Raw genomic sequence first — 12,252 nt, 5'->3', positions numbered from 1 at the left:
CCTATCTACCCACCCACCCACCCACTACCCCCCCTCCACCTACCCCTACCCCCAAACTACCCACTCCCTTCACCTAACTACCCCCACCTACCCCCACCCCAACTACCCCAGCACTACCCACCAACTATCTACCCACCCCAACTAGCCCTCCGCGCCTAACAATTTGTCGGAATTTTTAAAACACTTTAATGTGGTTTTTTGGGCTATTTTTGTTTTTTTTCTCTTGTCTATTTTGATATTATGATTTCGGTAAGGTTAGGTTAGAGATTTTAATGCACGACGATTTGAGTCGTTTCCGGTATTCTACCGGTTTTGTTTTTGTTTCGTCGTCTGACGCTCTTTTTTCGTTTTACATTTGTTCACTCCTCAAAGCTGAAAAGTCAAATTTTCTGAATGACTTCTTCCTCTCACTAGCTGCTTTTTTGCGCGTGACGTCATTTCTTTATCTCTCTCTCTCTCTCTCTCTCTCTCTCTCTCTCTCTCTCTAGCAAAATCTTTTTGCGTGATTAGATTTTGATCATAAGTGACTTACCTCACTCAATAAAATGACTTTTTTACTTTAAAATTTAAGTTTACTTTGAATTAGTTTAGGGTCAAAGGAACTCATGTGTGTAATAAGGGTCCCTAGTGGAAAGACTTCTGTGCAATGAATTTTAACAAGTTTTATTAATTTATCGTTTAATTTTTGTACATAGCTTTTTGAGCGGCGTCGATAACTTTTTCAACTTATATCTGTATCTGTTTCTATCTCTATCATACGGCACGCAAGTCTATTCTTTCGCAGCTATTCTGGCAATCTGCTGGCCATGTTTGTTGTCTTTTCTTTTGTTCGAAACGAAAACGTGAGAAGTTAGTTATCCTTCGTGCCATTTGCAAAAATCTATAATAAAATCCGTTTATGTCATTGTATCTCCATCAGAATAATAATTTTGTACCTAATTTTCTGTGTTTTAACAGTTCGTAGCAACTACTTTATTCCTGCTGTATTTTTTTTATCGAGTTTCATCTAAACAATTTTTTGTCTAGCCTATCTTTCTGTTGTCTCGAGAAACAAGCTAACCTTTTAAAGTTCGCCCTGCAGATGATTTTTCTTTTATGTGTTCTGTTTTTCGTAGTTGTCGGAGATTTTTAATAGTGCATGTCTAATTGCTTGAAGTTTTTATCCAGCAATCTGTAGGCTAAGATTTGTTAGAGGCGCGGTTGTTGTCTTAGTTTTGCTAATGTGGTTTAAGAGAATTTATTTTTCTACCAAAATTGCGTCTAATTTGGCTGGATGAAGAGGTCCACAAAATTAAGTGGATCATAGGAAAAATTTTCAAGTATATAACAAAATAGTAATATTTGAAGTTCTTATTCACAGCAAGAGTTTTTCGCTTACTTAATTTCTTTGTCCACGCTTCTGTTTTATTTTATATGGAATATTAAAAAAGAGCAGCAGAAATCGAGTTTTTTTTTCAGTTTTTTTGGGTTCCTAATTCAGTTGATGTTAAGAGAAACATGATGGAAATTCCGAGACGAATACATAAAGGCACACTTAAGTGTCGCCTTAAATTAGAATTCTGAGGTCAAGACTTATGTTGAGAATATGAGCGAAAACGGCTTCCCGTTTGTCAGACTAAAACCAAATATTTGTTGAAAGGTTTCACGGAGATAACAACTTCGTCTATTTCGCGTGTGAGCAACTATCCTTCTCACACCAAATCTCCACAACTTCATCACTTGACCAAACTGCAGCAGGTAAGCCCTGTCTTACCAATGGAGGAGTTCTCCTACGCAGCATCCACCCCTGCCCACCTGGACTTGATTAACAAGGCTGCAGCTACGGTTGACCCAATTGTCATTCCTCAACTCAACATCAAACAATCTACCTCCCAGGTATCCAGTCTCGGACCAATGCATTAAGAGAGGCAATTCTTATTTTTTTACACTTTATCCAACGTTGATCTGTTTTTCCTTCTCTTTTTCCTCTTGGCGGCAAAGGATAATGAGGGTGAATTCAAAAGTGTAATTAGAGTGGAAGTTTACAGTTTTTCATTCTTGCTTTTTTCCTTTTTTTCTTTGCATTTCGCCCTTCAACTACTTCTCATTTTTAATGATTAAGGGTGAGTCCTCGGCCCGGCTTGCTAGTGAACCCGCGGTGAGCCCTGTTCGGTTAACTTGTAACAACTTGCAAGTTGAATGGTTCACTTATAAGAGCTTGGAAGTCTATGACAGGAGATTTTGTTGGGATATGCAAGTTTCTTACAATATACCATCCGTACTCGACCCTAGAATTTTAGGATGAATTTGTCAATAAAAGTCTGAGAAGTTTTCTTAATGCTGCGATAGTTGTATGTTTATCGGGGTTATTTTAGCATTTGTTCGCAACTTTGAGCTCATGTATTAATAAAATATCCAAAAAAAAAAAACATTTTTAGCGCTCAAACATGCATTAATTGAGCCATAAAACGTTTGACGATTTCCTAGACCCAATTTTTTACCCAATTGAATGAGCCTTCAGAAAAATACACCAGCTCCAAATTAATCGGAAATAAACCTGGCCTTGGATGGTACGCGATTTATTAAACACATTATACCACAGCAATAAACCCTCTTTTTTAGGCGAAATTAGAAGGCTCCCAAATTCGTAGTAATGCAGTAATAAATAATTTGCCCTAAATACAATTTAAACACCTACGATCCTTTGCAGAAATTGTAAATTGTTTTGATTACTTTTTATATTACTCCTACATAGACATGAATCTGCGTTCGCACATAATGTTCCGACCACGTTCAGCCAATTTTGAGTTAATTGTCTACCGAATGGGGAAAATCGGAAACATTCAAATATTAACATGCTGTTCGAAAACAATTGGTGTACGAGACAAACGAAAACTCAGACCTCTACATGAATTAAATAATGCCAAGCTAGAACTGCCAGTAATGAGACTACAACGCAAGAGAAACACAAATCAGATTAACAAAAGCATTGATTACGGACAAAACTCAATCTTTATTTAAAAACGTCGGTAGCAGAGTCAACAAAAGGTACCAGAAAAACCTCAACTAAACAAGTCAGCTTCAACTTTACAACAATACAGATGCGACTTGTCATTAGCAAGACTAGGTAAGAAATCCACAAAAAGAAAAACAAAATGGGGAAAAGTTCAAAAATCTATTGAATTTTTTGAGTTCAAATAACTTCAAAGTCATAATAAGCATCAGCTCTCAATCAAAAGTTACAAGATGGATTTCCATGTAACCGTTTGAGAAGCCAACATTACCTGTCTTGAGAAACACTACGTCGTAAGACTACAAAATTGCAACAAGTGCAGGCAAGACTCACAAAATTTATGAAAAAAAAAGTTTTGAAGCCATTAAAAGATTCAAATAATAATGAAGCCATTAATATTTTGAAATCACTAACTGAAAAGATTTACATATCCAGATGGGACTCATTTGAACACCAGTAGCGCCGTTTTTTACGGGCAATGTAAGCAGACAACAAGACGAAGCACAAACATTGACCAATATCAAAGTCACAATTTTTTTTATGAAACTCACTCGTCCTAAAAGCATCAGTTGAAGTGCAGTAAAAACAGTAGAGACTAGTTATGTTGTTTACTTAGAATTTTGCTTTATAAAAAATGAACCGGACTTGTCATGAAAAGGTAACAATTTAAAAGAAAAAAATGTGAATTGAAAAGATAAAAATTACCTTGATGTTTTTGAGAACATGTGAATTCTAAGTCATTGAAACCCTCAACTGTTGGCTGAAGTAGTTAAAGATGTTCAATTGTACCTCCAGAGTGAGGACGCCATTGAGATCTTTCAACATTTACCAAAAGTGCTCTGTGGCTGTTAAAGAATGTCATTGTTCCAAATAGCTGCGTAGTAGGTAATTTGGCCAATGAAAAGCTTTATATATCAAAGCAAGAGAAACACAATACAGATTAACTAGAGACATATTACAGACAAAACTCATTATCTTTTAAAAACTTTTGGTAGTAAAGTAAAAAAACACAAGAAAAACCCCAACTAAACAAATCAGCTTTAACTTTACAACAATGCAAATGCGATTCGTTTTGAGCGCATAATGTTGGCGTGTGTGATTTGAAGGTTCAAGGAGCACTAGTTTTTACTACTTGAAAAGGAGTATTGGTATTATACAGGTTTGTACAACTTGAAGTATTCGTATTCTACAGGTTCTTACGACTCAAAGAGGAGTATTGGTATTTTACAGGTTATTACGACTCGAAGAAGAGACTTGGTATTCTAAAAAATTTTACCACTTGACGAGGAATATTGGTATTCTACACGTTTTTGCAATTTGCCACCCCTCGTACCTAAAAACTGCGTCTGCTTTTTTCAAAACACTATAATTCTATTAGGCATTAAATTTTTTCTCTTTCATGTCTCCGATATAGGTAGAACACCAGCTCTTTCGTTTTGATCTTTCGGTTTTATACATTATATTGCACTACTCTTCGAGTCGTTTCCGTTATTCTACCGGCTAGGTTATTTCGCTGAAGCAAGTTTAGTCATGAGGTGATTTTTCTGGCTTGTGGTTCGGAACATTGACTTCTGTTTCAGAATTACAGACTTAAGAAGTAGCTTAGTTTTTACCACATACTGATTAGAAACTGCTGGTAATTTTCAATGTCGAAGAGTCATTTTGAAATCTTTTCTTCCCATGACAGTCCCTCCTCAATAACCAAATTACAGAACAACCCTCCACCTACCTATCCACATCTATATGCCCTCCCCCCTAAATTTCTACCCCCTCCCCATCGACTTGACCCCCCGTCCTTCCTAACTACCTACCTACCTCGCCACCACCAATTAACAGCCTCAAGCTAAAAAGACCGTCTGCTTTTTTTCAAAACAATTTCTATTTCGTAATTAATTTTTTTCTCTTTGATGTTTTCGATATTTAGCGCCAGCTTATTCTTTGATATTTCTGATTTAAAGATTAATTTGGACGAATCTCGGTGTCTTGAATATTCTACCGGTTTTTTAGCTGAAGCAAATTTGTTCAAAATTGACGTTAACAGTAGCTTAGCGGGTCTTTCCCATTACAGCCTCATGAAATTATAGTCCCACACACCACCTAGCTGCCCTACCTACCTGAGATTTTTACACTTTATATATTTTTTTGGTCTTCTAAATTGCTCGCACGTTCATAATTATAAACAACTGATGTCAATTGGCGGCTGTTTAGCACTAAAATTTAAATCAAAAGTGCGCCAAAATGGGTATCAAGTTTCACTCTAAATCCTAGTAGTGATCTAAAATAAGCGCCAGTTATCACACATTAAGACATGTTAAGTACAGAAAACAACTGCAGATAATGACACCAATTGCATTTAACCAGGCAACTATCCCCTCTGCTACAATTGAATAGAGCGCCGCCTGTCACCTTTCGGGTTAATTCGTCCGTCATTAGTCGGTTTATGTTAATTCCTTGTCTCTTTAAATAAACTCACTGTGCTCTAGGTGCTGAGCCAGCTGCCCTCATTCCGCAATCCCCATTCTCCTCCTCAGATTGCATCATCAATATCATCAGCTGTACCATCCAATGTTGCACAGTCAGCTGCTTCAAATGGAACAACTGTTCATAACACAACTGCGATCACCACACCTTCACGACATCAGACCAGACCACATGTCCACCAGCACCATATGTCCACTATGGGCTCCACGGCTACGAAGCAACAGGTAGGACAATTTTTGAATGTTTCCTCTGCAAACCCCGCCCCCGTTTTACTAGATTGTTGCCGCTTTCGTCAGCCTGTATGTATACCTAATTCTTTTTTGCGAAAAGTTTAAAATTAGTTTAGTGCACCCAAAAATGATATGAGGATCCTTTGCGTCTGACTTTTCAATTTAGTCTCTGACAATTGTTCAGAGAACGCATTTCCAAATAGACTATCAATCAACTTTACATACCTAGGTGGCTTCGACTCCTAATCGACATCACCGTACAATGACACCCACACACCACCTGTCATCTGACCAGAGACAGTGTGCAACTGTGAACACGTGTGTTATTCCGGACACACTTCCTATCGACAGTCCAATTCATTTCGAGAGAGCAAACATGTCCCAGGGAGACATCTCACAAAGGCCAAAAGTACACTTCAGACAACAACAACAACAACCTCAAACCCCAAAACTAATGCCAAATAAAATAAACAACAATACCATTGACCAAAATAACCAACAACAACAAACACAAATAACAGGAACCCCAAGCCATAGAGGCCAGTTCACCCAAGCCCAAAACGCCCAACATCAGCAATTACATCACACACCAAATCATCACTCCCAGCAACAATCTCAACAGTTTGTTCACACGAGGAATGGAAGTTTCCCAATGCAGAGGTTACCCCCGCTGAGTGAAGACCAAATGGCACAATCGGGAACTAGTACGGTTCCTATGTTACGCCATCCTAAGACACCCTCTCCCGCTCCCCACTCGAGAGAGAACGGACACGGGAGCTCCAACGGGAATCCAGTCACACCCAAAAATCAGGTGAGAATATCATAGTGATAGGTGTAACATTGCAACTGAATAAGTTTGAATAAATTGTGTTTCAAAAAAGGGAACCTTGAATATGTGTCTGAATGAACTCTGTCTCAGTAAATTAACTGGGACAGATCTCCAAAAATGGATAATTTGCATGGATCTTGGAAGCCATCTTGCCAGTAAATCCACACGAGCACCAAGATGCTTACCAAAATCCATTCAGATCTGAATATTCAAATATGACTTTATCGATCACAGTTTCCGCAAAAACTGAAAATAGAGGACTCAGAACTGGTTTTATTACAAGCGCAGAAGATAAGTAATCTCGCCAAGATTGATCGCCTGTGTTGAATTGCGCAGGTTATTTGTCTTCGGAAAAAAACAACCAGTAATAGATAGGAACAAAACCTCGCTCAAATAAACCCCCGCCTGACTGTCAAAGAACTACGCATTTTGCGCATTTGGTCTCACGGGCCATTGCGGCCGTGGGACTTAAAATGAAACTCAAACAAACTAATTGTTACCGCCGAAGTTAATTGTTAACATTGTGTTTTATTTCCTATTATAATCACACTGGGTTTATTTTCCGTGGTGGTTTTTCCTAGCCCCGACGTTTCACACTAATTCCATTCAGCAGTACCAATTTAGGTGGAAAACTTGTTCCGCAAGAGTATGAAGTTTCATCTACATATACGTGAATTTTGGTCTTTTTACCCGTTGATAAATCTCGACAAACAAAACTCTCCGTTGACTCTGTAACAGCCCAATAATGCTGTCCATGGATCGGATTTTTTTACTTTCGCTACTGATGACGTCACGCAACCACTTAGCCTCAATACAATCTTGTTGGTGGCTCGATATATCTAAAAGGGTTGTGTAACACTCAATTCCAAAATTTGGATCTTTTCTGCTAGCGCCCCCCCCCCCCCCCCCCCCCCCCAGCCTTATATAGCCGTTAAAATTTGCACCCCCCAAAACCTAAGTTTTCGCGAATTGTAAGAGCGATATTTGCATTTCATTGAAACAAGGGTGTCTAGGTAGATTGAAGGCACTTTTAGATTAGTTTCCTTAAAAAGGTTTAAAAAATCAAGCCCTATTGTAGCCGATAACACCAAAAATGATCTAATACAGAAATTTTATTGATGCTTACGTTATATGCAACAACTTTTGGTTGAATACGTAATACTTTCAAATCATAGCTGTGCTAGCTTTTAGTAAATGCATATTGCTCATATATGTTCACGTCTAAGATTACTTAGCTTTAACAATATGTTTACACATTTATAAATGGGGGGTGCCTAACTAAGCGGGGGGGCGCTAGCAGAAAAGATCCCAAAATTTTACTCAATACCAGAATACCCGATGAGCCAAAATGCCCAATGCCATAATACCCTATTAGTACCCCCTATGTATAAATATGCTAGGTATTCCTTCTGAAAATTTTAACTAAGATGAAATATTGCGCATAATTTGAATATTTTGGAACGTCTAGTATTTCAACATTGGATATTTTACTGTCTAGAGGACAATAACATGACTCCAATGACAAGTAGCCAACGTACGAAAATACCCAAAATATACTGGAAATTACTTTATAGTTAAAACTATCATTGAGAATTATGTTTGAGATTACGTTTAAGGCTCGACCTCTCACATGCTACTTACCAAACAGCGAAGAAAACTTTGACCTCAAAACACACCTTGAAAGTCTGGGTCACTACATGGAGGGCTGTCGCGACATCAACGTCGACCAGATCTCATGCAGGGGCTACCTTCTCAAACGAAGCAACTCTCTCGGCGTCTCTTCATGGAAAAAACGGTGGTTCGTTTTCGACCGAGTGAAGAAAACTTTGGTTTACTTTGGAGACTCGAAAGAATCCAAATTGAAAGGCGGAGTCCCTTTTTCAGCCGTGCAGGAGGTGTACTTTGACCACTTACAACAACATAAAAGCCCTAATCCCAATTTTACATTTATAGTGAAGACTAAGCTGAAACCTTTTTCCCTGGTGGCTCCCACCGCCTCCTGTATGCGAATATGGATGGATGCTATAGTGACAGGGTGTGAGGGTAACACGTTGTATCAGTGAACAAACTCAATATTTCACTCTGGGCTGCTCCCAAATGTAAAGTATAATGAAAACCAATTTATCATGTGAATTTCTTACGGCTCTTAATTCTTTCTAACAAACAATGCACAAACAATGTACAAACAATTTTATGCCACAGAACTATCAAATCATAAGAGCTTTTAAAAGAGGTTTCTTTTTTTTCATTTTCAAGGCTTCTCTTATTTTTTTTAGTGTGAATGTTAAAATCTTAGAATGCAATTCTGAAATGAGAGATTTACAAATTGTTAAAGGTTGGCTTTCTTTTGAGGGCAGGCCCAGAGTTAGGATGTTGAATAAATTTAGATTAAAGTGATTTTCAATAAGCGGATGAACAATGCATGGTGCTATCTTGTAAGTAATCATTTATCATTTTGTGTCTACTTATGTAGTGGCCGTTGTTACTTGTTACAATCTCAATTATATTTTCAAAACATTTATTTTATTGTCCCTGCAAATGAGTTTCACAAGCTAAGATACGGTCGTCAAGATCAGAATAGTTAGGCAAATAGTTTGATAAATTGAGGTAAAAAGGCGTTGCACCTTCCTTTTTAGATGTCATATGAGAAACAATATATAATTCCATTCAAGTCTAGGCAATTTTTTTTGTTTGATCTTGCTTTAATTAATAGCCGCGAAGCAATAGCGGCTATTATTGGGGACATCGTGGGGTCTTTTTTTACAATTCAAATAATTTGAATTGTATTGGTGTTCTGTCTTTTTTCTGACTGTTCTTTTTTCTTGCTGGCCGGTCATCAAATCGGAATAGCGGATATCAGTTGTATTCAGTTTCTCTTCAAATTCTTAGAGTATTGAAGCTGTTGGGAAAGCGGAAGATTTTGATTGAAGGTTAAAAGGTCATTTTTAGGAGTTTTTGATCCCAAACTGCTGCATTTTTTTAACGTTTGTCATTTTTCGAATCACTGTTTGATCAACCTCAAATTGATGTTTGTGGAAGTTGATAAAAGTCTTCTGCAGGACATAATTACCTTAAATGATCTTTCTGTGGGCTATATGTTTTGGTACTACACATAAACACGCAAAATGACATTTATTTTCGATAATTTTTTCAAGTTTTTGTGTTTCTTTTGAGTTTTTCTAGGCTCAGGTGACTGGATAGTAAGTTACTATCAAGCCCCCATGGTTTTGATAGTAATTTACTTTTTATAGCATAGTTTATAATGCCAATGAAATGGTCTTTAACTTTTTACTATGGCGAATTTTACCGCTTGTTTTCATAAAACTTTTTTCACAAAACTTTTAAAAAGTTTTTGAAAACTGTTGTCTTTTTTGCCGAAGGCGCCAGATATCATCCTCTAGGGTTTAACAGTAGGCTAATGCTCTTTTTCTAGGAGCTTGTTCTTCATAAAACTTTTTTGACAAAAGTTTTTAAAAGTTTTTGAAAACTGTTGTCCTTTTTGCCGCAGGCGCCAGATAGCATCCTCTGGGGGTTTAATAATAGAATAATGCTCCTTTTCTAAAAACTGGATTGTTTTTAAAGTTTAAATATCACACCCTTTTCACAATTGTTTTGATAAAATTTGAATTTCTTTCAAACCTTTTAAATGTTGTTTTCATATTCCGAGTTTATCGATCTTTATGGGCCAGTGAAATTTCAAGACTTGCAATTGGGTTACTGGGTAGCTTCTGGAGACAGTGAATATGTTTCAGCAGCAATTGAGTAGAAATTGACATGGTTGGACTCATTGAGTAGACAAAGAGTTGTTTTCAACATATCCGGTTTTCAAAAATCCCTTTATAACCTTCGATAAGTAATTCTTGCCAAATTAACTATGTTCAAAAACAATTGCCATTTTCTGAGTTTATCCATCTATAAGGGCCAATTCAATTTTTTAAAGGTGTTGCACATAGGTTATTAGACTCATTGAATAGACCAATATTGTTTCGAAAATATTAGTTCTAAGAAATTCATAACTTCCATTAAATAATTTTTGGGCGTAATTCATTTAAAGTTTGCTTTGCCCTTTTCTGAGTATCAATTTATAAAGGCTAATGAAACTTTTGAGGTGTTGCGGATGGGCTACTAGATAGATTATTTACACAAATATTGTATTTGAACTTTTTAATATTGTGAAATTTGTACACTTTCGTTAGATATCGCAATCTTCATTTTTAAATGTGTTTGTCTTCATTTCTCGAGTTTTTCTATCTTTAGTGGTGAACCAACTTCTTTAAAGGCTTGTGTGTGGCTTAGAGTTTATATTCAAGCTAATGTTTTCTTTGAAATTAATTGTTCTCTAAAAATAGAAATGTATTTCCTTATTTTTCCCCATTTGTTCTCTTTTTAATTAATTTTTACGTAGTCTCAGAATCCAGAGATCATATTTCTTATTATTGGTGTTCAAAAATGGTGCAATTGAATATGTCTCATTTATTACGGACTAGATTATGGTTTTAACGGCTTCGATGCCGTTTTGTGTCAAAATAAAATGAAATCTCTTTTTCGTCTTAATTGTCTTTTTTTTGTGAAATATTCTGAAAAAAGACAGGTCGCAAAATATTCATATTGCACTCTGAAAGAACTGAAACCTATGTAAAGATTTCATTTGGTATCTAATGCTGTCCATTAATGGAAATTTCTTGTTTTCGAGAAAACATAAACGTATGCTTTTAACTTTGTCGTTTTGGTTCTTGCTTTATGTACTTGTTCCCGAGTCTTGTCAAGGACGTGTCTCATTTTTGCCTAGTGAAGAAAAAACCTGTTTGTTTATTTTAGTTTTTATTTGACTCTATTTTGACTTTGTTATGTATTTTTTTTAAACGACATTGAATTTTCGATGTACTTGTTACCGAGTCTTGTTACCTGTCTATTAATAGACGCCGCCTCAGCTTCTCAGCCGGCTATTATAAGGCTCCTATTTTTTAAACTTCAAAGAATTTGGATTGTACTGGGACGCTGTCTTTTTTAAGATCTGTTCACACATTTTCATGATTTTCGGAGCCAAACTGGAGTAGTGATTTTGGTCACGCCGAAACAGGAAGTGGAGCAAAAAAGCGAGTGGTTTTGCGACGTGAAATTATTTGCTCTAATATTAAAGTAGCGTGAGAATACGCTGTTCGAACAAATGCTCGCTTTCTCGATAGTGATTTTTTGTTCACATGCGGCAATTTCACTTTGAGTTTTAATGTTTATTTCGAGTTCTGGATTCGAATTTTTTTCTAAATGATGTTTCCAATCCATTCATATTTCGTTCTAGTCCTAGTTTTTTGCTTGATCCAAAGTTCCATTTTTCGCTAATGGTTTTCTCTTCACATGCGACTTTTTGACACTGATTTTTCACATTTTTATCGGATTTTTTAACAAATAGTTCTCCCAATTCGATCTTAGTCCGTTCCAGGTCTAGTCTTTTGTTTAGTCAATGAAAACTCTTTGTACGCCATTTCTTGTCTTGCTATGTTTTTTACAATCCAAGAATTGGATTGTATTGGTGCTCTGTCTTTTTTATAAATTTTTGTAAGATGTTTTCACACCTGTTTTCATTACTTTGAGCTTTCAAAACGGGATAAACAGGTAAAGCTCAGCGGGCATCAAGTTTCATTAGAGGCCCGCGTTTAGTAGTCCCTCAAGTACTCAGAGTGGTGAAGCTACTGGGAAGGCCGTAATTCAAGGTTAAAAGG

General features: G+C 36.7%; 1 protein-coding gene across 1 annotated transcript; it reads left to right on the top strand.

Moving 5' to 3' along the window:
* Positions 1-1,575: 1,575 nt before the first annotated feature.
* LOC142355341 (uncharacterized) lies at positions 1,576-8,665 on the top strand. Its single transcript, XM_075407542.1, has 4 exons — positions 1,576-1,875; positions 5,476-5,697; positions 5,933-6,514; positions 8,149-8,665. The coding sequence occupies exons 1-4, from the start codon at positions 1,756-1,758 to the stop codon at positions 8,593-8,595; spliced, it is 1,371 nt and encodes a 456-aa protein (XP_075263657.1). The 5' UTR covers positions 1,576-1,755; the 3' UTR covers positions 8,596-8,665.
* Positions 8,666-12,252: the final 3,587 nt, after the last annotated feature.

Source organism: Convolutriloba macropyga, unplaced genomic scaffold (genome assembly GCF_964194025.1).
Source record: "Convolutriloba macropyga unplaced genomic scaffold, txConMacr16.3 SCAFFOLD_557, whole genome shotgun sequence".
Taxonomy (NCBI): domain Eukaryota; kingdom Metazoa; phylum Xenacoelomorpha; order Acoela; family Convolutidae; genus Convolutriloba; species Convolutriloba macropyga.
Note: the sequence above shows the minus strand (reverse complement) of the source record. Positions and strands in the feature narration are given on the sequence as shown.